The sequence below is a fragment of the Acomys russatus genome, chromosome 9, assembly GCF_903995435.1.
Source record: "Acomys russatus chromosome 9, mAcoRus1.1, whole genome shotgun sequence".
Lineage (NCBI taxonomy): Eukaryota > Metazoa > Chordata > Mammalia > Rodentia > Muridae > Acomys > Acomys russatus.
In genome coordinates, this window is record NC_067145.1 from 37,440,025 (window position 1) to 37,466,324 (window position 26,300).

General features: G+C 41.7%; 1 protein-coding gene across 2 annotated transcripts in view; it reads left to right on the forward strand.

Moving 5' to 3' along the window:
- The window catches only part of Mpp7 (MAGUK p55 scaffold protein 7), a 203,597-nt gene that overhangs the window by 117,479 nt on the left and 59,818 nt on the right, over window positions 1-26,300 (forward strand). For both annotated transcript variants that reach the window (XM_051151157.1, XM_051151158.1), the window contains exons 4-5: window positions 17,772-17,849; window positions 20,649-20,729. In XM_051151157.1, coding sequence (XP_051007114.1) covers window positions 17,772-17,849; window positions 20,649-20,729 — 159 coding nt within the window. The remainder of the gene's footprint in view (window positions 1-17,771; window positions 17,850-20,648; window positions 20,730-26,300) is intronic.

Genomic DNA, 26,300 nt, shown 5'->3' on the forward strand with positions numbered 1-26,300 from the left:
TCATAAATAAATCTTAAAAAAAAAAGTTACTTCCTACCACACTTATTCTTGCTAAATTTTAAGTTCCACAGCATGGTACAGTCTTAATATGCATTTGCATGAAGTGACACTTTGGAAATTCACAGGACAGCTTGATTTGGCATCTTGCAACTTCATGAAAGTGGCCTGCCAGAGTCTAGTCTGTGATGTGACCTCATGCTCTCTGTCGGCCAGTGAAGGCACATTGCGTCATTTGAGATCTGGCAACCTTGGGGGCTTGCAAAGTCCTTAGCATAGGCTCTTGTGCTGTGGAGTAGCTACGGCTGCTCCTTTGGTGAGGCTGTCGAGTGCATCTAAGGAGTACCTCTAGCATGTGGTGTAGCCGCTCAGCTAGAAAGATGCTTAGGCTTTGAGTAATTGCATGGCACCGAGAGAGCAGCCGCTTTCACTGTGTGCTCTCAAAAGAAAGACATGCAGGAAAGGGAAGAAATAAGTAAAGTGTAGGACGTCTGCTGTTTAGAATGAGACTGTGCAAAGAACAAATACAGCTACAGCTAAGAGCACTTGCTATTCTAGCAGAAGACCCATGTTTGGTTCACAGTACCCACTCGGCAGCTCGCAGCCACTTGTAACCATTTGTTCTAGGCGATCTGAGGCTCCTTCTGACCTCTCCTGACTCATGCAGGCATGTGGTGCCAAGACGTACACTCGGGCACACACTCATAAGCCGTACAGAAGAAAGTGATTCCATATATTTGTAGAGAATATTAAATTATAGTTTCTCTTTCCAGTGAGATAACATGTTTTTGCTTTTCAACATCTCTGGGTTCATTTGAAATGTCCCCATTCCTATGGTTTGGCCTCCTTTCTGTATTGCCACGGAGTCTACCCAGCAATTTTTCTCCAGCTATTAAAATATAAGCCCATAAGGAAAACAGGCTTTTCCCACAGCAGAGAACCCTACAGTTAAAAAATGTTTTAAAAGAAAGTAAAAAAGACTTGTAGAAAATGCCTTACTTTTCAGCTTCTGGTTGTCATTAATTTATCTGTTTTTAGGACATTGATTAGAAGGCAAGTTAGAGTGACAGTAGTTAATTGTGATTATTTCCCAAATGCCAGTCAGGTCCTCCACAGACAGTAAACTTCATGATAACAGGGCGTGAGTTTGTTTTTATCCCTTCTATCCACTTAGTACTTAATACTAGTAGACACTTCCTAAATTGGACCTTAGTACACAAGTGACATTTATAGAATTAAAAATATTTTTTTCAATTTATGTGTATGTGTGTGTGTGTGCCTGACTGTTTGCACATCTGCCATGTGCACGTAGGTGTCTGTGGAGACCAGAGGAGGGTATCAGATCCTCTGGAACTAGAGTGGCCGGTGGTCGGTCACTGCTGGGTGTGAGTGTTGGGAACCCACCCAGGTCCTCTGTAAGTGCTTTAAAAACACTAAGCCATCTTTCCAGATTCCATTTGCGAAATTTAAAACTTTCAATGTACCCCTCGGAACCATTGTGAAATGGCTGAAGTTGTATAAATGAGCGTGTACTCAGAGCGTGTAACTGTTATAATATAGCTGTTATTTTATTGTGTGGGAGACTTGCATTAGCTTCTCACAGAAATAGGAAAGGAAAAGGGAGAAACCATAAAGAGATTGTGTTATTCAAGGGTGTGTGTGTGGTGTGTGTATGTGTGTGTGTTATGATATAGACATGATATATACTAAAAGGGGGATTTACTAAGTAGGCATACATGATTCTGGCTGGGTTCCCCTATAATGGCCATCTACACCCTGGAAAGGCAAGAACTGTGCTGTTTGGTCTGTGAGGTTGGATGCCTCAGCACCCGCAGTCTGGCAGGAAGGCTGGAGGATTCCTGGAGAGCCGCTCTTCTCAGCCCACATTAACACTTGAAAGCTGAAGAGCTTGGGTTCTGATGTCAGGGAAGCTTGGCTAGCAGGTGGTGAAGGTGGGCAGGCAAAAAGCAAAAAACATTTCCCTCAAACTTCCTTATGTCTGAGCTGTGGTGGAAGGTGCTGCTGACTCCGGTGGTGGTGGTGGTGTATGTGTGTGTGTGTGTGTGTGTGTGTGTGTGTGGTGTGTGCGTGTGTTTGTGTGTGGTCTTTCCTCAGTTAATCCTTCCACAAAATCCCTCTACAGGCAAGCGCATGGATGTGTGGCCCCGTAAATGGCAGATCCAGTTAAGCTGACACCCACGGCTAACTATCCTGGATAAAGAGGGCCTAGTCCCATGGGGAGCTGCAGACAAATGATTTGGAATAACCTGTCATGCATAGTGAAAACTTTAACTTCAAAAGTGTACTTACGGATTTCAAGGCTTGAATTACAAGTTCCTTATAGCTGAAGAAAACTGATAAATATGAAATATGTCTTTAGAAAGTAGCAGGAAGGGAGATAAGACACAATATACCACAACTACACAGTTTTTATGCTTAAATATATAATGGGTGACAGAGAACATGAAAAATACTACAATGTGCAGGGCGTGTTAGAGCCGTGGGTTGTCGTGGGCTGGAGTGTTAGTGCACCACATTAGACAGAGTAGCTCATGAGCTGGGAGGGACGTGATTGGACTTGAGGTGTGCCATGCTTACAAATGGTGGGAAGATGCTGTTTGATTGTGTGGGACTTCAGCTAAATGTATGCATGCAGCAATCCGAGGCAACTCTGCATGATGGAATTTATAAGCTTCAAACCATTGGTACTGGAAAAGTAGAAAAAATAAAAGTGCAACAATACTAAAGTGAGCCATTTAGTACCCACACAGTAGCCAAAAGGGGGAAGCTATAAGAGACAGAAATCACTTAACTGTTTAGTGTTCAAAAGTCAAAACTTGGTCATATAAGAGAAAGGATAAAAGGAATGGAGACTTGGGCATTGTGGTGCACGCCTCAAATCCTACTACTCCAGAAGCTGAGGCAGGGGCGTCATGAGATTGAGGTCAGTCTGGACTACACAGCAGACAGTGTCTTGAAAAAGAAAAAAAAAAATTTTTTTTTTTTTGCTTTTTGTTTTTTGTTTTTAGAGACAAGGTCTCTCTGTATTAGCCTTGGCTGTCCTGTATTCCCTTTGTAGACCAAGTTGGCCTCGAACTTACATGATCTGCCTGTCTCTGCCTCCGAAGTGCTGGGATTAAAGGCGTGTGCCACCACCACCCAGCGCGAAAAAAAATTTTTTTTAAGGCAATAAGCAAAGCATCCATCTTAAGGGATTTTAAAAGGGCAACAGAATAGTGACCTGTAGAAAGGAAGCCCTGTTCTAGGGGAGATGGGGATTGATGACGGAGAATGAAGAGACCCAGCGAGTGACGGTGGGCTCCACCAAAGGCTTAGGGATCCGGACCTCTTTCTGACTGGGTTGTTTGAAGGGAAAGCAAAGCAAGGTGGAAGCAGTGTTGGGAAGGAAGAAATAGTCACAGTCACGGGGTTAGGAGGGACTTAAAGCCTCCTTAAGGCAATGCTGTGAACACCTTCAGAAAGCCCATTTGAAAATATAATATGTCTAAACACTACGTAAGGATTTCTAGAAAATTAAAACCACAGATGAAAAGAAACAGAAACTCAAAGTCAGAGACACTTCTGGAGTAACTGTAGAAACCAGGAAAATGAAGAAGGAACATTGCTGGGGCAGGGGATATGGGGAACAATAGAGAGAAGAGTAGCAGAGTACGTGTGATCTGATTGGGGAATCTGGAAAAATACGAGGTTCTAGGTAGGGGTAAGGGAGATAAATACAGAAGAAAGAGGGAGAAGGTAACAGTGAGGATGTCTGGGAAAGTCATAAGAAATCATACTATCAACTATCTCTGTAAAACTATATATAATACACATAAGTCTGTGAATACATACATACATACATACATACATACATACATACATACATACATGAATACACAGTGTAAATGAAAATATCTCATCTGGGCTGACAATGCTCTCTCTAAGAGCCAAAAATCACCTAACAAAATTGTCTGTACCAGGCATAAGAAACTCACTTTTAGTTGTTGCTTGGTGCTGTCCAAGAAACATTACTGGCTACTGTCTTTGCTTGCCCACTAGAAATGGGAGGTAAGTCTCTATTGCTACAGGTACCATGTATTTCAGACACGGGGCCAAGAGGCCTCTGAGCTAGAACTAACCTGAATGCTTCCTTCCCTCAGAACTATCTTTCACAGTACAGAAGGCACCATGGAAGCTTCCAAAGGAAGGAAGATATTAATAGTCCTACCCACTCACTATGAGGCCTATGAACCACCACAATAATAACTCTAAGGATGTAATAGTGTCACACATACCTTGCCAGTAACCAATGCTCTCTCACTCACTCACTCATCAAGAGGGAAATTATGTTTGGTGCTGGCAACATAGCCAACCACCTAATGCTAAGGAAGTCGTGGATCTTGCAGAAGAACCAAAAACCACCACTTTGCTAAACTAGCATAATTGCTAACTACATTATAAATATTTATACCTATAGCCACAGATAAATGTAGTTCTTATCCCCCATTAAAGAAACTTCTCCTAAAACAGATGTAGACTGTTACAGGAAAACAACCAATCAAAATGTAGGATTGCGGCGCTCACTGTCATAACTAAGGCTCAGGGAACATGGCAGAAGAGGGAGTGGAAAGATTTTAAGAGCCAGTGGCTCAGAGAGTATGCCATGAGACTTAGTAATTTGAGACACTACATCCATAAAGTCTTACCAGCATGACTGCTTAAACATGCGGATCGAGGACAACAGCACTAGACGTGCCCAAGTGGATGAGGGAAGGCCATGAGGACTCAATCTTACATGAAGAACTCCAGGCAGCTAAGGGTACTGAGAGTGGGAGGGGAGTAGTCTTGGAAGAGCACACCAACTGGTTATCCAGTGCCAAATGGTCAGCCCTGAAAAGTGTATGCACAAGTCACATTATACAGATCGAGCAGGTTATATTTAAAAATACATATGCATATATATATGTGTGTGTATATATATATATATATATATATATATATATATATATATATATATACATGTAAAACAATTAATGAAAAAAGAGGCCATGATTTTGAAAGAGAGCGATGGGAATGGTATATGCGGGAAGGTTTGGAGGGAGGGAAGTGAAGGGGAAATGATATAATTATAATATATTATAATCTCAAAAATAAAAAAAGAACATCTGCCGGGCGTGGTGGTGCACGCCTTTAATCCCAGCACTCGGGAGGCAGAGGCAGGCGGATCGCTGTGAGTTCGAGGCCAGCCTTGTCTACAAAGTGAGTCCAGGATGGCCAAGGCTACACAGAGAAACCTTGTCTCGAAAAACCAACCAACCAACCAAACAAACAAAACAACAAAAAAAAGAACATCCTAGAAAAATACCATAAGAAACTTTGAGAGGAAATTAAAATAAAATCTCCCAAACCAGAAAAACAAATCAAAACAACAACAACAACAAAAACAGATAAACCACCATGTGACTTTCCTGGGTATATTTGACCAAATATTTAAAAAGCCATTTACTCCCCCCCCCAAATTATTACAGAAAATAGAAGAAGTGATGAGTCTCTCTTGTTCTCTATAACTTGATATAATACTAGAAGAAGATAATATCCAGTCTGAAAATGGAAAATTGTAGGTCTATTTTAAGTCATTTTTAAAAAAAAAAGGAGAAGGAGGAAGAGGAAGAAGAAGAGGAAGAGGAGGAGGAGGAAGAGGAGGAGAAGAAGAAGAAGAAGCATTAGCAAAGGAAAAACCAGCAGCCAACTACATATAATATCTGCTATGGTGAAGTCAAGCGCCACACCCAAGCCTGTGGACAAAAGTCTGGTTCCTTGGCACTATTGGGAGGTGGTGAAACCTCTAAGAATTGAGTCCAAATGATGGTTCCAGGTCATTGCTGTCGAGGGCTCCTGGAGTGTGTGTAACCCTGATTTCCCTGTCTCTCTTTCTTTTCCTAACTTACCTAAGTGAAGGATTTCACTCCACCATGTGCTCCCAGCACTGTGTTGCTCAGAGCAACAGGGCCAGCCAATTATGGACTGCGGCTTTGAAACCATGAACCCAAATAAGAGATTTTAATAATAAAATAAAATGTACCCCAGTTTATTTACCCCTTCTTCGGTTGAAAGAGGGACATCTACAAGACAAGACTCCTAGTAGAGGGAACACCAACCCACCCACAAAAACTTTGATCCAAAACATACCCTTCCTACAAGTTGTGTAGGGATAAAGATAGAGCAGATAGACCAGAAATGGAGGGAGTGCCTGGCCCAACCCAAGACCCACCCCATGGAAGAGAGCCCACCCCGACACTATTACCAATACTCTGCTATGCTTGCAGACAGAAGCCTATTAGAGTTGTCCTCTGAGAGGCTTCACCCAGCAGCTGTTTGAAACAGATGCTGACACTCACTGCCAAACATTGGCGAAGCGCAGGTAGTCTAGTCAAAACGTGGGGGGAAGGATAAAAGGACCTTGAGGTGACAAGAGCGCTACAAGAAGACCGACAGAGCCAGCTAATCAGGGCCCAGAGGGGCTTGTTGAGTCTGAAGCACCAACCAAGGACCGTGCATCGACTGGACCCAGGCCCTATATGTAGATGTAGCGGGTGGGCAGCTCAGGCTTCATGTGGGTCCACCAATAAGGAGAGCAGGGGCAGTCTCTGACATGGACTCTGTTGCCTACTTCTCCCAAATTCCTGGAGTTTAACAGTCTTCACAGCTGCTGCTGGGGTCCAGAATGACAGGCACTGGAGGTAGGCAGAGCTCCAGGGGATCGGGGAGTTGACTCAGTGAGTTTTATGAGGCACTTGGTGTATTCTTTGTCTCTGTGTGAGTGAACTTGTTTTGAAAGTGCACAGTGGCGCACACCTGCAATCTCAGCACTCTGGGAGGCAGAAGCAGGTGGATCTCTGTGAGTTCAAGGCCATCCTGGTCTGCAGCTCGAGTCCAGGACATCCAGGGATACACAGAGAAACCCTGTCTTTAAAAACCAAAAACAAACAAACAAACAAGCAAACAAAAACCTTTTACTATGAATGTAACATATATATAATTCCTGATTGTTTCGTGGTTCTTCTTGATGTAGGTAGTTTATTGTATATATGTATAATAATATAAATGTATATGTAAAAATATTTAATAAAAAAGCTTAAAAAATAAAAAGAGAAGGAAGAAGGAAGGAAGAAAGCTACCTGTCATTTCTTCTCAAATAGCAGGATCATGGTTTTATAGACAGGCAGCACCTGACTGTGAGAGTGTACCCATGCATGGTTTTAGGCAGAATGGGACATTATGAAGAAAGCTGACCAGGTGAGAGTATTCGCTGACTGTACCAGCATAAGAACCAGCTCTGAGCTGCACTGCCATAGGAAGCGCACTGTCGTCCTTTAAATGTGATATGTGCGAGTGTTCAGAGGTTGTATAGGATCGTCCTAGTTTGAACGGTATGTCTTGTGGATCCCCAGAGCCCCTGAGACTGCTTTGTGGAACTGAAAGTCAAAGCTGTCCTCCTGAGAAGATCTGATGATGTTTGCTGCTTCTCTGGTTGACTTTTGTGTTGGTGCTAAAAAGTGCTAAGGTCAGCATACAGATCAAAGCTTGGACCCCAAACAGTGTTGGTCCTCACACCACCAAGCACACCCACTTAAAAAAACCAAACACCTGTTTCAGTAGTGTGCTGCTGAAGCAACAGAGGTTACCGTTACATTTCTTCTTAGTTGTTGAGTTCTTGTTTGTTTTATTAAATCAGTTTAATATAGAAGAAATGAAAAGGTGTTTTTGTTACTGGGGACGCTGATTATTGTAGATGACCGAAAGATGGGTTTATAAGTATTGCGCTGTTTCAGAATAAAGCAGGTTACTTAGACTGTGTAATTCAAGGTGATTTTTCATTGTTGTTGACTCACCAAAAGCTTCCCAAGTATTCCTTGGCTACTTAGAGTTTATTCTGGGAACTGGCAGAATTCCTTCTGTATAGAATGTTTGTTCTAAGGAGTAATTTCAAATAGAATCATCACATTTTCACCTAGCAAAACAAAGTTGACCGTTTGATGGGTTTTAATAGTTTCACTTCAGCCTAAAGCCTGTCTTAGTACTTTCGCTTCTTAGGGTTTTGTAAGCATGTTCTTCCCTGACTGCTCATCTGCAGTCACTTTGCCCTTGCCTGAAGGCACAGAGCTCATTGCTTCCAGCTCTTCCCTGCAGAATACTTTTTATTCCTGGTGTCGTCATCACCGTCTTTCAGAACAGCTTTGTGTCTCTGCTGTGCTTATAAACACGACGGCACCCGTCTCGCTCCCTGTGCTTCAGAAATCTACCAACAAAAGTCAGTTAGATGACTATTATTTTCAGTGCTTAAAGAAAGGCAATGGCTGAAGTGAAGCACAGAGGAAAAGTACCTACCAGCATATTAGCAGCCCTGGGTCCAGTCCTAAACGCTCAAAAAATGTGAAAGACTCAGGTGCAGGCACAAGTGCCCAGAGGAGTGAGTCACAAGAGCAGACGGATGCATCACTCAGTTTGCTTAAGTTCTTTTTCTGGCAAAGAAGTGTTTTTTGTTCCCTTTCATAACAACACTGTAATAAGTAAATTAACTGCTTCTCTGGTGGAAGCCAGAGATAATTTGCATTAAATTGCAAACCTAACCTTTTAATTCCTCCAATATTTAGAAATTATGGGTAACTGCAAGCTGTTTTAATTTTATGGTTTAATATTTTTTATTTATTATTAAATATTGCTAGCAATGTAAACTGTACTACTGTATTATCAGTGTTAAGGGAAGGGCATGGTTTCAGGTTTATTGATTATGGCTTCCCCATAGCTGTTATAAAAACAACAGTATTTGTGCCTACAGTTTTCTTAGTATTGACAAGTATTGCTGTAATACATTGCTAAGTTTAAAAGAAAGTATAGTAAAAATATGAATTGCATACTGTTAACTGCTTCAGCTTGCATTGTAGCTGCTGTGTAGGGTTCTGGTCAGGGTGGGTGTGGGGCTCACTCTCCTGAAACCTAGGCTAGGCATAGGTGGAGAATTGTTGTTAAGATACACAGAATTTGCTGACTTGCTATGGCTACTCTATCAATGATAGAAAGTTATGGAAAATTCTCCCCCTTAGGGAAATGAGAAGAACTGTGCTTCTGCAATATAGAAGGAAGAAAAGATTCTGCTATAAGAATTTTAACCACAGACCAGTTGGTCCCATGGCTTGTGATTTTTTATTTATTTATTTATTTATTTATTTATTTATTTATTTATTTATTTATTTTTCATCCTCCAAATCTGGCAGTTTTGCACTGCAAAAGCACCAAAGTCGGTTGCTAAGATTATAGTTACCCAACAGAAGCTAATTAAAATATTTCTGAAAGGGTCTACTATCATCCTTGGAGGCCTTTGTAGGAAACCCCATAAAAGGCCCAGCTTAAGAGAAATAAGTAAACAGGAGTTACAAGAATGTTGAGAGATAACAAAGTTGGTTTCGTATGGAATCCAAATATCTAGGCCATGTCAGAGAACGAAGTCCTGGCATCAAGAATTATCACAAAAGGAGAGTAATTATGGCTCAATCAATCAGCATAGAGTCTAGCTAAAAGGTTTATTCATTTTACAATTTACTTTTATTTGAAATTATTTTTAGACATATGATATCCCTTTGATGCCTAGGCTGTTGGTTTATATGTTGGGGAAGCCCCAGCTGGGATGCAGGCAGGTGCACTGTGCCCAACAACAGCAACAACAGTGTGTGTGTGTGTGTGTGTGTGTGTGTGTGTGTGTGTGTGTGTGTGTGTTTATGTGCAGGTGGCTCTAAATGCAAGCAGGGTCAGATTTCCCTAGAGCTAGAGTTAGTACAGGAGATACAGTGACCAGTGTGAGTACCGGAAGCCAAACTTGTGTACTTGCAAGAACAGTAGGCGTTCTTAACCACCGGTCTCTTGAGCTCCTGCGATGTGACTTTTAAATAACATTAAAATCAGTGGGAAAAGATTAATTAGGTGTCTTGGTTACCCTCCCCACCCCACAGTTTCTGTGATTAAATACCTGACAAAAACAACTTAACGGGAAAAGGTTTTATTTTGACTCACAGCTCAAGGCTGCCATCGCTCTTGGCAGAGGCTTCACAGCCCCAGGAGCCTAAGGCAGCTGGTCACATTGCATCCTTCCTTCCTCCTTTTCTGCAGTTCAGGAGCCACCGTGGAATGCTGTCACCCAGAGAGGACATGTCTCTTCTCACTCTCCATCCCATAGTCATGCTTAGACGCTGGTTTCCCAGGAGATTCTGGATCCCATCATTTAACAGCTGAGGTTAGCCATCACAGTGGGGCTGCCTCCTGAGAAAAGATGAAGCCAGAGCCGGTCATGGCTACATAGGAGAGGTTTTGAATGCAGTGTCACTGTTACACGGCCAGGAAGCCACAGGAATCCTTCTGGTCTTAGGGTAGAAATGCACAGTGCACAGCCAGAAAGAAAATGCTTACAGCACTTAGCTGCATTCAAACAACGACCACTTGTCTAGGACCACTGTGCTATTTCTAACAATTTATCAGTACAAGTTTTTAATTTGTGCCCCCACTCTCTCCCTGCCCCCCTAATCTTTCTCTTCCTTCCTTTCTCTCTTTCTTTCTTGTTTTTTTGAGACAGGGCTCTGTGTGTGTGTGTGTGTGTGTGTGTGTGTGTGTGTGTGTGTGTGTGTGTGTGTCTAGCTCTGGCTGTCCTGGAACTCACTTTGTAGACTAGGCTGACTTTGAACTTGCATAGATCTACCTGCCTCTGTCTCTTAAGTGCTGGGACTGAAAGTGTGCACCACCATGCTCAGCTAAATGTTCATTTTTAACTGTACACATTTATGTGTTACAGCAATATCTACTTTGAAGACATGCAATAACAGATATTATTTATGGATACATGCTTGCAAGTATATAAGGAAGTATATAGGACCTTTGGCATAAATTTTCCACTTGGAAGACATGAAGAAAGAGATGGGAGGCTGAGTTTTCAGTCATCTCTCTCATGGCTTATTTCATAGGCTGTCTAAAGTATGTATATGAAACTAATGTCCGTTTGATATTAATGCTATGTGCAAATGTTCCATTTTCTTTAAATTTGTTTCTTTTAATTAACTTTTGTTTTTTGAACTGTGATTACACTATGTTGCCCAAGATGGCCCTAAACCTGGGAGCCTCTTACTTCGGTTTCTGTTGTGTGAAAATTACAGGTATCTGACACCATACTTGGCTGCCTTCTTTTCTTTAAGATCAAACTCATTTCGGAAACAAAATGCTATACTGGCTACTTTTTTTCATTGCTCTGACAAAATACTGACAAAGAGCAATTTAAGGAAGGGCGGGTTCATCCTCACTCTCAGCTCACAGCCCACAGCCTGATGGTACATCCTGTCATGGTAGGGAGGTCCTGGTGGTGGGAACATGAGGCAGAGGCTCACGTGGCACCCATAACAAAGAAGCAGAAAGGGGGGGGGCGGGCGGATCTGAGCACTGTCGCACAGCTCCTCACTCAAGTGTGAGTGTGGGACACAAGCCCATGTTTCGCCACCTTAATTAATCCAACCTAGAAGCTCCCCTCACAGACATGCCCAAAGCTTTGTGTTCTAGATGATTTCAGATGCTATCAAGTTGACTGTATCAACCATTACACAAACTCAAGCTTTGTGTATGCAATTTTTGGGGCTCTTGTTTGTTTCTTGGTATAGGACCCAGGGCCCTGAATGTGTTAGGAAAGTATCTTCCCCTAAACCACATTGTCACCTCTGGATATGTTTGAGAAACTTCTAAAGGAATGCTGGAGGTGTAGCTCAGCGGTAGAGCACCTGGCAACATGTATGGGCTCCTATTCTATTCTTAGCAACTGTCCCCCCACCCCTACCCCCCATATTTTAAAGCTTAAGAGTGGTAGGTATATATGACTAAAATGAATATAAGAAAAACCCCTGTGGCAGCTTCTGACATTCCTGACCTTTGTATATGTCTCATGAATGGAAAGCAGAGGTGAAAATGGGAGGAGAGTGTACGTTACTTCAGTTGAGGGAGGGTGCTGTCTACTCCATCTCTTTGTCACTTTTCCCAGTGCAATTGATTGTGTGCTGTACTGCTGTTCTTATGTAGTTCTAAAATGATGACAGAAATCAAATAGGCAGAAATGTGCATGGTAAGGATTGTCAGCCACTTCCATGCGTAAGAAACACATTTACCTGCAGCATATAGTATGTGTACGGTGCTCAAGCTAAGTACAGGGAGTCTGCGGAGGGTGTGTGCACTCCCATTTCCTGTCTTCTAGTTGCCTTCACAAGTTTTTTGAGTGCAAAAATTAAAGGTACCTACACTCTTCTCCCCCTGCCCCCCTCTCCCAGACAGAGTTTCTCTGTGTAGCCTTGGCTGTCCTAGACTCACTTTGTAAACCAGGCTGGCCTCGAACTTACAGCAGTCCACCTGCCTCTGCCTCTGAGTGCTGGGATTAAAGGCGTGCGCCACCATGCCCGGCCCAGTACCTACACTCTTGAGACACGTTATTTTTAGATTGATTGAGAAGCCTCATGGAATGGATGTTTCAGTCAATTATGCTTTATAAACAAGCAGAATTCATACAGATTATTATGGTTTATCTTTTATTTGCTAATAATTTCATGATGCCCATGATTTAACTTTAAGGTTGATAGAAAGAGTTTAAGATAAAAACTTAAAAAGAGAGAGAGAGACTAGAAATGGTAGAATGATTTAAGAGGTGCTCCCTGACAGTATAGCAAACTCCATGTTAGTCAAGTGAAGGAATGAAAGGCGAAGTAGAGATAAGACCAAGCAGAAATTGTCATGTAGAAACGGAGAAAAGAAACTTCAGTAAGTTTTAAGAGTGTCCTTTCCCTAAGGAGATTAGGTAAATTTTTAAAAGGCCAGATGAGAAGTGAGTTGTTCTCTCCGACATACTGATTTCTGCAACTCATAGAAGAGGGAGGAGCCTCTTCAGGGAGAACTACAGAAACAAATTGCAAGAAATCAGGTGGAGTGGAAAAGACCTCCCCGAAACAGACCAGACCTAGTGATTCTGAGACCAGCATTGGAAGGAAAGAGGAGGAGAAGGGAATGCAGGAGGCATTTTCAGAACACAGAAGATGGACTGCTTTCATATTTTAAAAACCAATTGTTCTAGTTACATTTCTGTTGCTGTGATAAGCCCCACGACCAATAGCAACTTTGAGGAGGTGTGGGTTTATGTCAACATATGGCCGGTGCACCGCTAGGAGAAGTCGCTGCAGGAGCTCAAGCAAGAACAGAGGAAGAAATGGTGGAGAATATTGCTCACTAGCTTGCTCTCTGGTCCATGCTCAGCTGGGTATTATTATTACAGCCCAGACTCTCCTGCCTAGGAGTAGGTCCACCTGTAGTGGGTTGGACCCTCCGACATCAGTCTTTAAGCAACACAGTCTATCACAGACATGCCCACAGGCCAGTCTGATCTGAGGAGTTCCTCAACTGTGGTTTTTCTCTTTACATGTGATTCTGACTGTGTCCAGTTGAGGATAAAACCAGCACACTAATAAGTGTAACTCTGAGTACTGAGACTCAGTGAAGACAGAGCCAGAAAGCAAATGTGGATCCCGAGACGATCAACAGGGAAATTGTAAGGAGAGTATAAAACATAAGAATTCCACAGCACGGTAAATGTATAGTGTAGCAATGTTGGCTCAAGAGACAGTATGTTGAATACTTTTAAATATTTTTGATGGACTTATAAAGTGGAGTTCACATGATAGCGTGTACTTAGTACTCAGCAAGGCGATAAAGTATCACATTAAAATAAGGATGTGGATTCTCATCAGTTTTATTTTTTTGGTCCAAACATAGACTATTAGCAGCATCAGATGTAAAAGGGGAACATACAATTGGATTGTTGCTTTTGCCCAGTGGCTTTGTTATATTTGGGGGATGTAAGCTTTCCTTTCTATTTTTTTCCTCTTGAATTTTCGTTACTTTATTTAAAAATAGAGTTCCTTCATTGCTTGAGAAAAAATCCTACCATGCCTAATAATTGCAGCTCTTCCTTGATGTATTTTTTTTTTGTTTTTGTTTTTATTTGTTTTTTATTTTTGAGACAAGGTTTTTTGGTGTAGCCTTGGCTGTTTTGGACTTACTTTGTAGAATAGGGCACCCTTGAACTCACAGCGATCAGCCTTCCTTTGCCTCCCTGAGTGCTGGGATTAAAGTCATGTGCCACCACGCCTGGCTGATGTAATGTTCTTTCTAATAATCAGGATTTCCCTACCTTCCAAATCTATATTTTAAATAAATACAGTAGCCAGGGTAGTGGTCCACACCTTTATTCCAGTATGTGGGAGACTCAAACAGGAGAGCCACAAGCTCGAGGCCAGTCAAGGGTTACAAAACCTCTCTGAAAACAAAATGGCACAAATGACAGCAAAACCAAAGAAAGGAAGCAGAGAAGTCTGTGTGTGCAGGTGTGCACTGGCAGCAACACACTATCAGCGCAGAAGAAAAATTAACAAGCAGGCAGAACTAATGTACTATATAATGGAACAATTTTCTTAATTTTTAAGATTATAACATTTCCTCCTTTTTTTTCCTCTAAGCCCTCCCATGTACCTTCTTCTTAGCTCTTTTACAAGCTTTTTATTCATGGCCTTCTTTTCTTTAATTGGTGGTGTGGAGGTGTTGTTGTTGTTGGTGTGTGTGTGTGTGTGTGTGTGTGTGTGTGTGTGTGTGTGTTTGTATCCCTAAAGACATACGTATAACCTGCTCATCCTGTATAATGTTACTTGTATCCTTATGTTGTCAGGGCTGACTGTTTGGCATTGAACACCGATTGGCGAACTCCTCCCTGGGGAAGACTCTGGCTCTCAGCATCCCTTAGGTGCCTGTAGCTCTTTGTGTAGGGCTGAGGCTTTGTGAGCCCCACCCGAGTCCACCTTAGTGTGTCCATTTGTGGCCATCCTTGTTCAGAAAGCCTTATCAATATGGCTGCCTGAACATGACCTGAGCAAGAGTGAGTGTTTTTCAATAGCTAGAAACAGAGGTCTGGCTTACTTAATCTCTTCCAGATGACTGGGATGCAGTGTCCCTCCTCCCAGTGTAAATGCCTCTGTGCAGTCGTGGAGGAGTTCAGTTTCAGTGATGGCATCGCAGTGACTTACTATGCTCTCTGTGTAGTTTGATGACTGAAACTTCATTTCAGAACGTTACATGCATGACTGACATCAGACATTGACACCAGATTTCTTTACTGAAAACGAACATTCACTTTAAAAGTGTGTCCAAGTGAAAGTGACAATAGCTTTCTTTTACAAATCGGATGCATATAGAAATGAACATTGCTTTGCTTGAAACAGTCTCAGGCACCCTGGTTGTCCTCCAACACTTCCTGTAGCTGAAGATGACCTTGAATTTCTGACTCTATTAAATGCTGGGATTAGAGGTGTGAGGCTAGACAACACGAGTTTCATAATAGTCTTCAGTTCATGCACTGTGGTTGGATGTTACTGAGCAGCCTACTGCTAGGTAACTGTTTAAATAAAATAAATTTAGCTTTCAGTGTGCCTGAGTTTTGCTTCAAATCATAGTTTCATGGCTTAAATTGTTTCATTTCTTACATTCTCTACAAATTGTGGGCTTTTTGTTTGTTTGTTTGTTTGGATGGTTTTTCGAGATAGGGTTTCTCTGTGTAGCCTTGGCCGTCCTAGACTTGCTTTGTAGACCCGGCTAGCCTCGAACTCACAGAGATCCACATGACTCTGCGTGTCCTGGGATTAAAGGCGTGCACCACCACACCCAGCAATTTGTGATAAATATTTAAACTTCAGGATATTAAATAAAAAAATTTACTCTGCTCATTCTGGTAACGCCATAACTGTCATCAACCTTTCCCTGATGTTCTACTTTCTATACCAAGTTGCCAAAAGTAATAGGCTTGCTCTCAGCAGGAGCGTCTGGCTAATCAAAATAAAATCTATCTTGCAGACTGTTACAAGGGGTTGGCTAGCTTTGAATATAAGTAACAGGGCATGTTGAGACACTGTTTTTCAAACACAATAGAGAATGGTCCCCTTGCCCCCACTCCAGAATAGTTTTCTTAACTAAGAATAGCTAAAATGAGTGCTCAAGTATTTTAAATGCTAAGGAAGAAACATAAATAAAAGTGATCACTATACACATAGGTCAAAGACAGTTTAACTTACTGTACCACAGTGCCTGCTTAAAGATTTATTTTTTATTTATACAGTATTCTGGCCGCATGTGTGCCTGCACGCCAGATGTCATTATAGATGCTTGTGAGCCACCATGCAGTTGCTGGGAATTGAACTCAGGACCTTTGGAAGAGCAGATGGTGTTCTTTACCTCTGAGCCATCTCTCCAGCCCACATGTTTAAAGATTATATTATTTTGCTTATGTTTTTATGTGTGGGTAGGTTTGTATGTGAGTGTGCCAGGGCCATGGAGGCAGAGGTGTTGTGGTTGTAAGATGCATGATGTGAGTGCTGGGATTTGAACTTGACTCCCCTGCCAAGAACAGTATGCACTCCTAACTGCTGAGCCATAGCTCTTGTCCAAATAGTTTAAACGAAACTCAGTTTGCTTAATAGTGCTTTAAAACACATTCTTGCTTGTGTTTCTTAGCTCATGATGATGGAACATAAAAGGGCATTTTATTATTATTTACTTGTTTTAGTGTAGTGAGAGTTTTGGTTTCTTAAAAAAAAATAAGTTATGTTATGTGAATATGTTTTTGTTTTATCCCAGATGTGGGGTAAGAGGCTGCTTCACAGCAGGTGATTAGAATTTGCCTCCTGCACCAGCAGGGGTGTGATCTTTGCCAGCTGCAGATGGTTTAATTCAGGGGACTCTGGAGAGGGTATAAATGGGCGAGCCCTGAGAGGGCCTGTGGTAGCTGCTGCTGCCCCTGCTGCTGTGGTGTTTGTTATTTTTGGATTGCTGGGTTGCTCCACTGCTGCCTATTCTGATGATGAAAATTGGACTTTCCTCAAGGAACTTTATGTGCCTAATCAGCAGAAAGCAGCCTATAGACTTCTGTGACCCCTCTCCCCTCTAACCTTCTTGCTCTCCTACCTAGTGTTGGGGAGTTGGAAGGGATTAGGGTGGAATAAGGGTTGGAAAGCTGGTAGGTGTAAGAACCCAATAAAATAGCTAAACAAATGTGACAATGTTTTATAGTATGGGGCCTGGTGTCATTTAACTTGAATAGTGAAGGTATCTGTAGTCAGAAGTCCTTCCTTAATTTCATTGAGATTTGAATCTGGGAAGTGACAACAGTGAGGGCAGGTGGATAACAAAGCGAGTTGTTGGAACAGCATACTGGGTAAGGTGTGTGCATGTGTATGGTTTCGGCAGCTCCTGCAGAGCAACCTGTCACAACAGGGCTGCTACTTTTGGTTTGCTTTGTTAATAAATGATGGGTTTTTGTTGCCATTTGTTGCTTTGATGTTGTTTTGTTACTGCTTTGTGAGGAGCATAAGCTACAAATGATACTTGAAATCGGGAGGCTACAGTGTAGCTTACAAACAGTGGGCTCTGTCCGGGAGGAGAAACAGAGCCTTAGCGTTCTTATGGGGTCGGTTTGGAAGATGCTTTTGCCATTTGACTCTGGGTAGTAATTGGTGGATTGCGTACATCTCCACTGTCATTGGGTTGATTTGAACGCATGACTTTAAAATGATGGAGAGACCTGATTCTGTTCAGGATTGTGAAAGTAAAGTATCGACGATGCTTCGCCAGCAGGTGAACTCAATACTGCTCTCATTTTCCTCCAGATTCACGAAAAGCTTCACTGCTATGAGACGCAGAGCCCAGTGCCCATTCTCCATGGTGCAGCAACGTTGGCTGATGATGTAAGTATGCCTTTCTGGGTTTGCGGGAACCTGGCCCGAGCGGGACCCACCCCATTGCAGACAGATGTATGAGATCCTTTGAGTGAAAACTAGAAGAAGTTGCAAATGTTTCCCAAATCCCTGTCATCACCAAGCTTGTGCTGGCTATGTGGATTTCTAGCTACTTTCTTTTTCTAAAATTGTGCCTAAAGCCACCCTGGTATTATGCCTTGGTGACTATGTAATAGAAATTGTAGGCTTCGGCTTCTATGCAAAGAAAAGCTGTCTGACATCAGTGGTCTGTGAAAGTCACACAAGGAGAATGCTTTGGAGAAATAAAGACAAATGAGATAGTTACCTTGCTGACAGTACCAAAAAAACGACAGATACTAGGATAGGAACTGGGCATATTAAATTCATAAAAGGCAGGATTGTTTTAAAAATAGATTGTAGACTATAGTGATGATTTATGGATATTAGACCATTCCAAATTACCTTCGTAACCAAAAAATAAATTTTAGAAGCATTTGGCATTGATGGAGTAGTTAATTTCCTGTCGCTATAATTTTATTTTAAGCCTGGGGAAGGGGAGCTCACTTGCTGATTCCCACTGGTAACTCTCAGACTCAGATGAACTGAGAACACACCTGGATAAACTGTAAAGGTGCAGGGCTGGACAAGAGCGTGTTGCTGTGTGGTGGTGGTTGCTACAGCTTACTTGTCGCTTTTCAGTTGTGCCTTTGTAGCCATAGAGCAAACCATAGCTCAGTGCTGTAGAGTGCCAGGGCCCCAATAAAACAGACAAGTCCACTGTCTTCCAAAGTTGATGTTATATCATCCTATGTAACTAAAGCCCCTGGGACTGGCGTCCCAGTTGTAGGCTGATTAACTTGCAGACATGTCCCTTTGTGTTCTCTGTAGATGTGAGTGTGTTCTAGCACATGTCCCACAAAGAAGTATATTTGTAGCACAGAACCCACACTTTTAAAGGATGAATACGGGTGTAAAGACAGTCATACAAGTTGCTGCATTTGTAACTTGAAAGAACCTTAAGAACCAGTATCCAAACACAGAACACACAGCGTTTTTTTTTTTTTGGAAATATTTGTGTAGAAACTAATGTCCCTCCTCCCAAGCAAATTATAGCAATTTCTTTTAAAGACATGTGTGTGTGTGTGTGTGTGTGTGTGTGTGTGTGTGTGTGTGCGCGCGCGCACGTGCGCCTGTGGGGACCAGAAGGGCTTGTTGGATCCCCTGGAGCTGAAGTTACAAGTGGTTATGTGCTGCCTGATGTGGGTGCTGGGAGCCAAACTCAGGTATTCTGGAAGAGCCACAGACACTCTTTTTACTGCTGAGCCATCTCTCCAGCCTCTAGTTTTGCTCTTGATTGTTAAAAAAAAAAAAAAAAAAAAAAGAATTCAAAGCAGGGAGTACCATTCAACACGAGAGTGTGTCCCAAGAATGTGACACGTGGATTCAAGGTCCAGAAGCTCCAGAAATCAACACATTCGAATCTGTGTAGTTACGAGAGACCATGGTGTTTAATTCACTGGAGTACTGCATTCAAATGTTAAAACCCATGTATGTAGTGAGTAAAGAGCTGTTTGTGTAGGCTAAAAGTTAGGTAAAACAATTGTATCCTAATAAAACAAAAGCAGTTTTGTAGTGTAATGGATCAACCTATCACTTTTCTCTGATTTTGCCTTCTATGTATATTGTACTTTTTCAGAAAGCCCCTCTTCCATAGATAAGAGCCGCCTTGTCCTGCCAGCACAGTGAGGACAGCAGAGGCTAGTGGAGCTCCATGTCATGTTTTAAGAAGAGATATTGAATATATACATTCTAATAGCACACCATATATTTCATAATTCTAATCCTTTTTTGCCGTTTAAATCTTGTTTTGTGTGTGTTTGTGAATATAATGTTTCTTAAAAACTAAAATTGACTAGAAATCTTGCTGGGGAGTTTTTTTTTTATTACATTTTACCTTGTTTATAATTGACAAATGGCAATTATATATTTATGGGTTGTGATTTAGTACCCTTGCGCGCGCGCACACACACACACACATTTCAGAAGCATTAACTCAAGGCTCTTAGTTTGCCAGCCACCTCAGCATACTTCGTTGCAGTGAGAACATTCTAGATTTCTTCATAGAGAACATGAGTCAGGCTCACAGTTCGAGTCTTTTCTGTTGAACCAACAAGTTGTCATTCTTGATGGTTACGATAAAGTACTGCTGGCATTTTTGGTGCCATAGTAGTTGCTGAATTTTTCTGAGTTCATGGTGAACTGGCTCATATTAGACAGACTTAGTAGACTGCGTACAGACACATAATACAAGCCGAGGGCCATTGACTGTTAGGAGCATTCGAGTTCTTTTTACCCCAGCTCTGAACAGCACCGCTACTGTGGGTCACTGGAAGTCCTGAGGATTTCATCACCTCATCCAGAGCTGTCTTTTTTCTTTCTTTCTTTCTTTTTATTTTTCTCTTTTGCACACTGTCAAAGCTGATCCAGCCCTTTTTACAAATGGCCCTTTGTCTGTGTGCAGGAGACCGTTCACGAAGATGAAGTGCTGGGATCTGCCCTCCTGGCAGTAAATCAGAAGGTGGCTGATGGGATTACTCCAGCAGCACTCAGTCTGGGCTTGGGTCTGCTTTGCTAGGGGCCTGTAAAGAGGAGCACGGATTGATGGCTTGCTTTATTCTGTGCTGCCTTATCCTGTAGCTCTGGAAGGCAAACAGATTCAGCCGTGACACAGTGAACCTTATGGCACTCCACAGATTGTTACTCACATTGATGTAATCTCCCTTGCAGCTGGCTGAAGAGCTACAGAGCAAGCCACTAAACAGTGAGATCAGGGAGCTGTTGCAGCTGCTGTCAAAACCCAACGTGAAGGTGAGGAACCTGCTGCGCCTGTGTCATGTGCCTTTTCAGAGGCTGCTCATGGGCCTGGGGGCCAGTGGCTTCATGTTTCTGTCTTCAAGGAAATGCTCACTCAAACAGTATACAATGTTCCATCACCCGAAATCATATAGAGGGAAAAGAACTGATCTTCTTAGAGATTATGATGACGTACTGAGCTGAAAAGGACTGTAATTAAGGACTGTAATTGCAAGCCAGGCTCAGAGTTGACAGGTATGACTTACTTTGAAAGTCAGGTCTTCATTTGATGTAGGGGGTACAGAACAGAGACCCTGTGGTGACTTTAGCCTTTGGCTAATTGATGACAGGCGCTTCATTACAGGAGGATTTCAGCATTTCTAGCCCTCCGTCCATAGTGTCCCCACTTCCCATTCGTCAGGCTGGTCCATGCTTTAGGATTCCACCCCATGTTACAGAGCAGTTTTCAAGTATAACATATTAACAGAACACTGGTAGCCAAACCTCACTTCTCTTGCTTTCACTACCTCCTGATTTTATCACTTATCTTTCCTCAAGTGGGATGTATCTAAGGCGATCCATAGTTTTCCTGCTCTTGTTTTTAGGCCGTGAATATACAGGACCTGATTGTGTGAAGTTCCTGTAATGTATTCATTTTGGACTTGACACTGTTGCCATTATGTGTAAAGTACATCTCATCTGAATTCCATAATTAAATGAAAGATTATCTTATGATGATTACTGATAAACACAGGATTTTGAGTGAGATTTCTTTTTTTAAATTTATTTTTAATTCATATATTCACTTTACATCCCAATTATAGCCCCCTCCCCCGTCCCAGTCTCTCCCTCCCACCTTCCTCCCCCATCTCCTCTCCCCTTCTCCTCATACAAGCAACCCACTTCAGCACATCAGGTCACATTAGGACTGAACACATCCTCATCCACTGAGGCCAGGCAGGGCAGGCTGACTAGAGGGAAGTGACCAAAAGCTGTCAACCGAGTCCATGTCATAGACAGCACCTGTTCATTTTACGAGGGGATCCACGTGAAGATGAAGCTGCCCATCACTTACATATATGAAGGTGGCCTGGATCCAGTCCATGCATGCTCTTTGGTTGGTGCTTCTGTCTCTTTAAGCCCCCTTGGGTCTTCTAGGTTAGTTGACTCTGTTGGTCTTCTTGTGGCGTTGTTGTCCCCTCTGGGTCCTTCTCTCCTCTGCCCAATCCCAAACTCTTCCACAAGACTCCTCAAGCTCTGCCTAATGTTTGCCTGTGAGTCTCAGCATCTGATTCAATCAGCTGTTGGTGGGGCTTCTCAGAGGACGGTTATGCTAGGCTTCTGTCTGTAAACATAGTAGAGTGCCATTAACTGTGTCAGAGGTTGGCTCTCTCCCATAGGGTGGGTCTCAGGTTGGGCCAGCCATTGGTTTGGTCTACTCTATCTCAGAATATATTGTAGGCAGGGTAAATATTGGGTCGAGGGTGTTGTAGGTGGATTGGTGTTCCCCTCTCACCACTATAAGTCCTGCTTGGCTAGAAGGTGGCCTCCTCAGTCTCCATGTCTCCCATTGCTAGGAGGATCAGCTAGAGACACCCCCATACCCTCTCTGTAGCCTACCCTTGTCTCAGTGATGCCCCTGACCTCAGTTTCCAATCCCTCTCTCCTCCCCTCCCAACACTCCCCATATCTGATCTCCCCACCTCAGTGTTTCCCTCCCCGCCTTTCCTACCCAGTTTCTTCTCTTCATCTTCTTCCACTCTCTTATATTTCCTCATCTGAGTGAGGGCCTCCCTCGGGTCCTCCTTGTTACTTAGCTTCTTTGGTCTGTGACTTATAGTATGGTTATCCTGTAATATGTAGCTAATATCTGCTTATAAGTGAGCACATACCATGTGTGTCTTTCATGATTTCCTTGTTTTTAATACCTGAGTAATATTCCATTGTGTAAATGCACCATATTTTTTTGATCCATTCTTCGGCTGAGGGACATTTAGGTTGTTTCCAGATTCTGGCTATTATGAAGAAAGCTGCTATGAACATAGTTGAACAAATGTCCTTGTTGTATGGTAAAGCATCTTTTGGTATATGCCCAAGAGTGGAATAGCTGGGTCTTGAGGTAGTACTATTTCTAGTTTTCTGAGAAAGTGCCAGGTTGATTTCCAAAGTGGATGTACAAGTTTGCACTCCCACCAGCAATGGAGGAGTGTTTCCCTTGCTCCACATCCTCACCAGTATGTGCTGTCACTTGAGTTTTTGATCTTAGCCATTCTGACAGATGTAAGATGGAATCTCAGAATTGTTTTGATGTGCATTTCCCTAGTGACTAAGGACTTTAAACATTTCTTTAATTGCTTCTCAGTCATTAGAGATTCCTCTGTTGATAATTCTCTGTTTAGCTCTGTACCCCATCTTTTAATTGGGTTATTTGGTTTGTTGGTGTTTAATTTCTTGAGCTTTTTATATATTTTGAGTATTAGCCCTCTGTCAGATGTGGGGTTTGTGAAGATCTCCTAATCTGTAGGCTCCAGTTTTGTTCTATTGACAGTGACCTTTCCTTTACAGAAGCTTTGCAGTTTCAAGAAGTCCCATTTATTAATCGTTGATCTTAGAACTTGAGATGTTGGTGTTCTGTTTAGGAAGTTGTCTCCTGTGCCAATGAGTTCAAGAGTGATTCCCATTTTCTTTTTTATTAGAATTAGTGTATCTGGTTTTATGTTGCAGTCTTTTATCCACTTGGACTTTAGTTGTGTGCAGAGTAATAAATATGGATCTATTTACATTTTTAAACATGTAAACATCCAGTTATACCAGCACCATTTGTTGAAGATGCTTTCCTTTTTCCATTGTATGGTTTTTATTTCTTTGTCAAAAGTCAAGTGTCGGTATGTTTGTGGATTTATTTCTGGGTCTTCAGTTTGATTCCATTTATCTACCAGTCTGTTTCTATGCAAGTTCCATGCAGTTTTACTACTCATTGAAATCAGGGATGTAGACACCTCCAGAAGTTCTTTTATTGTACAGGATTGTTTTAGCTATTTTGTATTTTTTGTTTTCTCATATGAAGTTGAGAATTGTCCTTTCGTGGTCTATAAAGAGTTGTGTTGGTACTTTGATAGGAATTGCATTGAATCTGTAGATTGCTTTTGGTAAATTGGCCGTTTTTATTATGTTAATCCTACCAATCCATGAGCATCAGAGAGCTTTCCACATTCTGATATCTTCTTCACTTTCTTTTTTTCAGAGTTCTTGTCATACAGGTCTTTCACTTGCTTGGTTAGAATTACACTAAGATCCTTTGCATTATTTGCCGCTATTGTGAAGGGTGTTGTTTCCCTAATTTCTTGCTTGGCCCATTTGTTGCTTGTATACAGAAGGGCTACTGATTTTTTAAAAATTAATTTTGTATCCAACTACTTTGCTGAAAGTGTTTATCAGCTGTAGAAGTTCCTGGTGTAATATGTGGGGTCACTTATGTATACTATCATATTATCTGTGAATAGTGATACTTTGACTTCTTCCTTTCCAATTTGTATTAGAGAGAATGGGCAACCTTTTCTTGCCCCTAATTTCTTTGGTTGTATCTTCTACGTCTAAGATTCTCTCCTCCATCTCTTGTATTCTGTTGGTGATGCTTACCTCTGTAGTTCCTGTTTTCTTCCCTGGGTTTTCCATCTCCATGATTTCTTCAGTTTGTGTTCTCTTTATTGTTTCTAGGTTCATTTTCAGTAATTGAACAGATAAGTATTATCATGTGGAAAATATGTTAGATGACCTGTTTAGTTCTAATGTTTATATAGCAGTACGACTAAATCCTTGGATGCAAAGGTTAGCATGAAACATGCATGTCCGTGAAATACACATGGGGAGTGGATTGGAGCCAGGCATGGTATTTCAGTGAGCAGTCTTGCTCTGTGGCCAGCCAGACTTGTGAAGAGAGCATCTTTCTTCCATCGTCTTAACATTTGAAATTGGTCTTCTTGGAGGAATTTAAATAGCTCTTGAATGTCACTTTAATGGGCAGTTCTTTTAAAAAATTCATCTTTAAAACAAATTTTAGGTTTTTTAGATTATAATCACACAATTCTACTATCCCATGAAGCAAGATAAGTAGACTACAGTATCTAATTTGCAATTTTGATGTAATGTAAACACTTCTTAAAACTTTAGTGGATAAAGGAAATTACTTAATTTTAAATTGCTGTTCTGTTTTAGTTACTTACTTGACACTACTGAGCTGAGACTTGAGGTATACTCCCAAAGTAGTCAAGACTGCATTCCCCAAACACACCAATATATGCTCAATCAAATACATAATCAGTATAGAATAATAATATATAGACCTCATAGGTCTGCTACCTTCTTCTTGGGCAAGTTTCATAGCTTATTTTTGGTAAATTGCAAATGAAATGAGATGGATCTTCATCTATTCTTTTTTAGTTCTATTCTGTGCCTGTTTTATGCTAACTTGTGTAGGTATAACTTGTAGAGGGCCCATTTTTAAGTAATGAAAGTAGTTGGAAATGACTAACTTGGGTTGGAAGCAGTAAGTGAAACAAACCATTGAAGAAGTGGCATTGGGTGTGAGGTAGACAGAGAAGGGCAGAGATGTCCATAGTGGGTTGGAGGTGGAGTGTGAAAAGTAAATGCTTTAGGCAAGTTTGAATAGTACCTGAAGTCTTAATAAGAAGAGGTTGTAGAGCTCAAAGCTACAAAGTAAAGTCCATTGGACAGACAGAACTGTGTGCTAGAGAACAAGCTAGAGCGTGGAACTAAGCTTGCCCAGTGTGGCCTATAAATCTGGTGTTGTTTTTAATGTCTCTTTTCCTTTCATTGGCTACTCTATTAGGGAGACGAATGATATGACCACGCTAGTTGTAAGCCTTTTAAGAAACCAGGATTTCATTCTGAGCACAGGGGAAAGCCATTGAAAGGACTTATAAGTAGAAAAGTGACAGTAATTTTCATATATAGAGTGCAACTAGAAAACAGAATCCATATGGAGGAGGAGAGCTGGGCGTCTGTCAAAAGGACTCAACTGCAACATCCTGGTGGCCCTGCTTGAGGCGGGGCATGGGCCATTTTTCCAATATAACTCAGCATATACTATTGGGATACATGGATAACCAGAGGCAAAAAGTAAGAAAAATCACACTACAGTGAATTCCAAATAGATTCAAGCTATATATGACGAATCCTAAAAATATTAATGGGGTTAGAGGTCCACTTCAGTGTGGAAGAGTGCTTGCCTAGTATTTTTGAAGCTTGGGAGTACACAGGCATGCACTCAAGCATGTGCGCATGCACACACATATACACACTCACAGACAGACACACACGCACACACACACACACACACACAAGAGCAGTTTTTAAAACATGATGAATACATTATGTAAATTGTTTAGATATTTATCCTTAGTAAGATAAAGGGTTAATTGTTTACCTCTGACTCTAGCACTGTTTTCACAAGGGGAATTTCAAGTCACTTGAAGTCAGTGAAATCTATGCAGTGTTTGGAATTTTTGTTCCTTTGTAGTAGTTTTGTAAGTCTCCTCTTTTGTGTGCTTGTATGTGCATATGCCT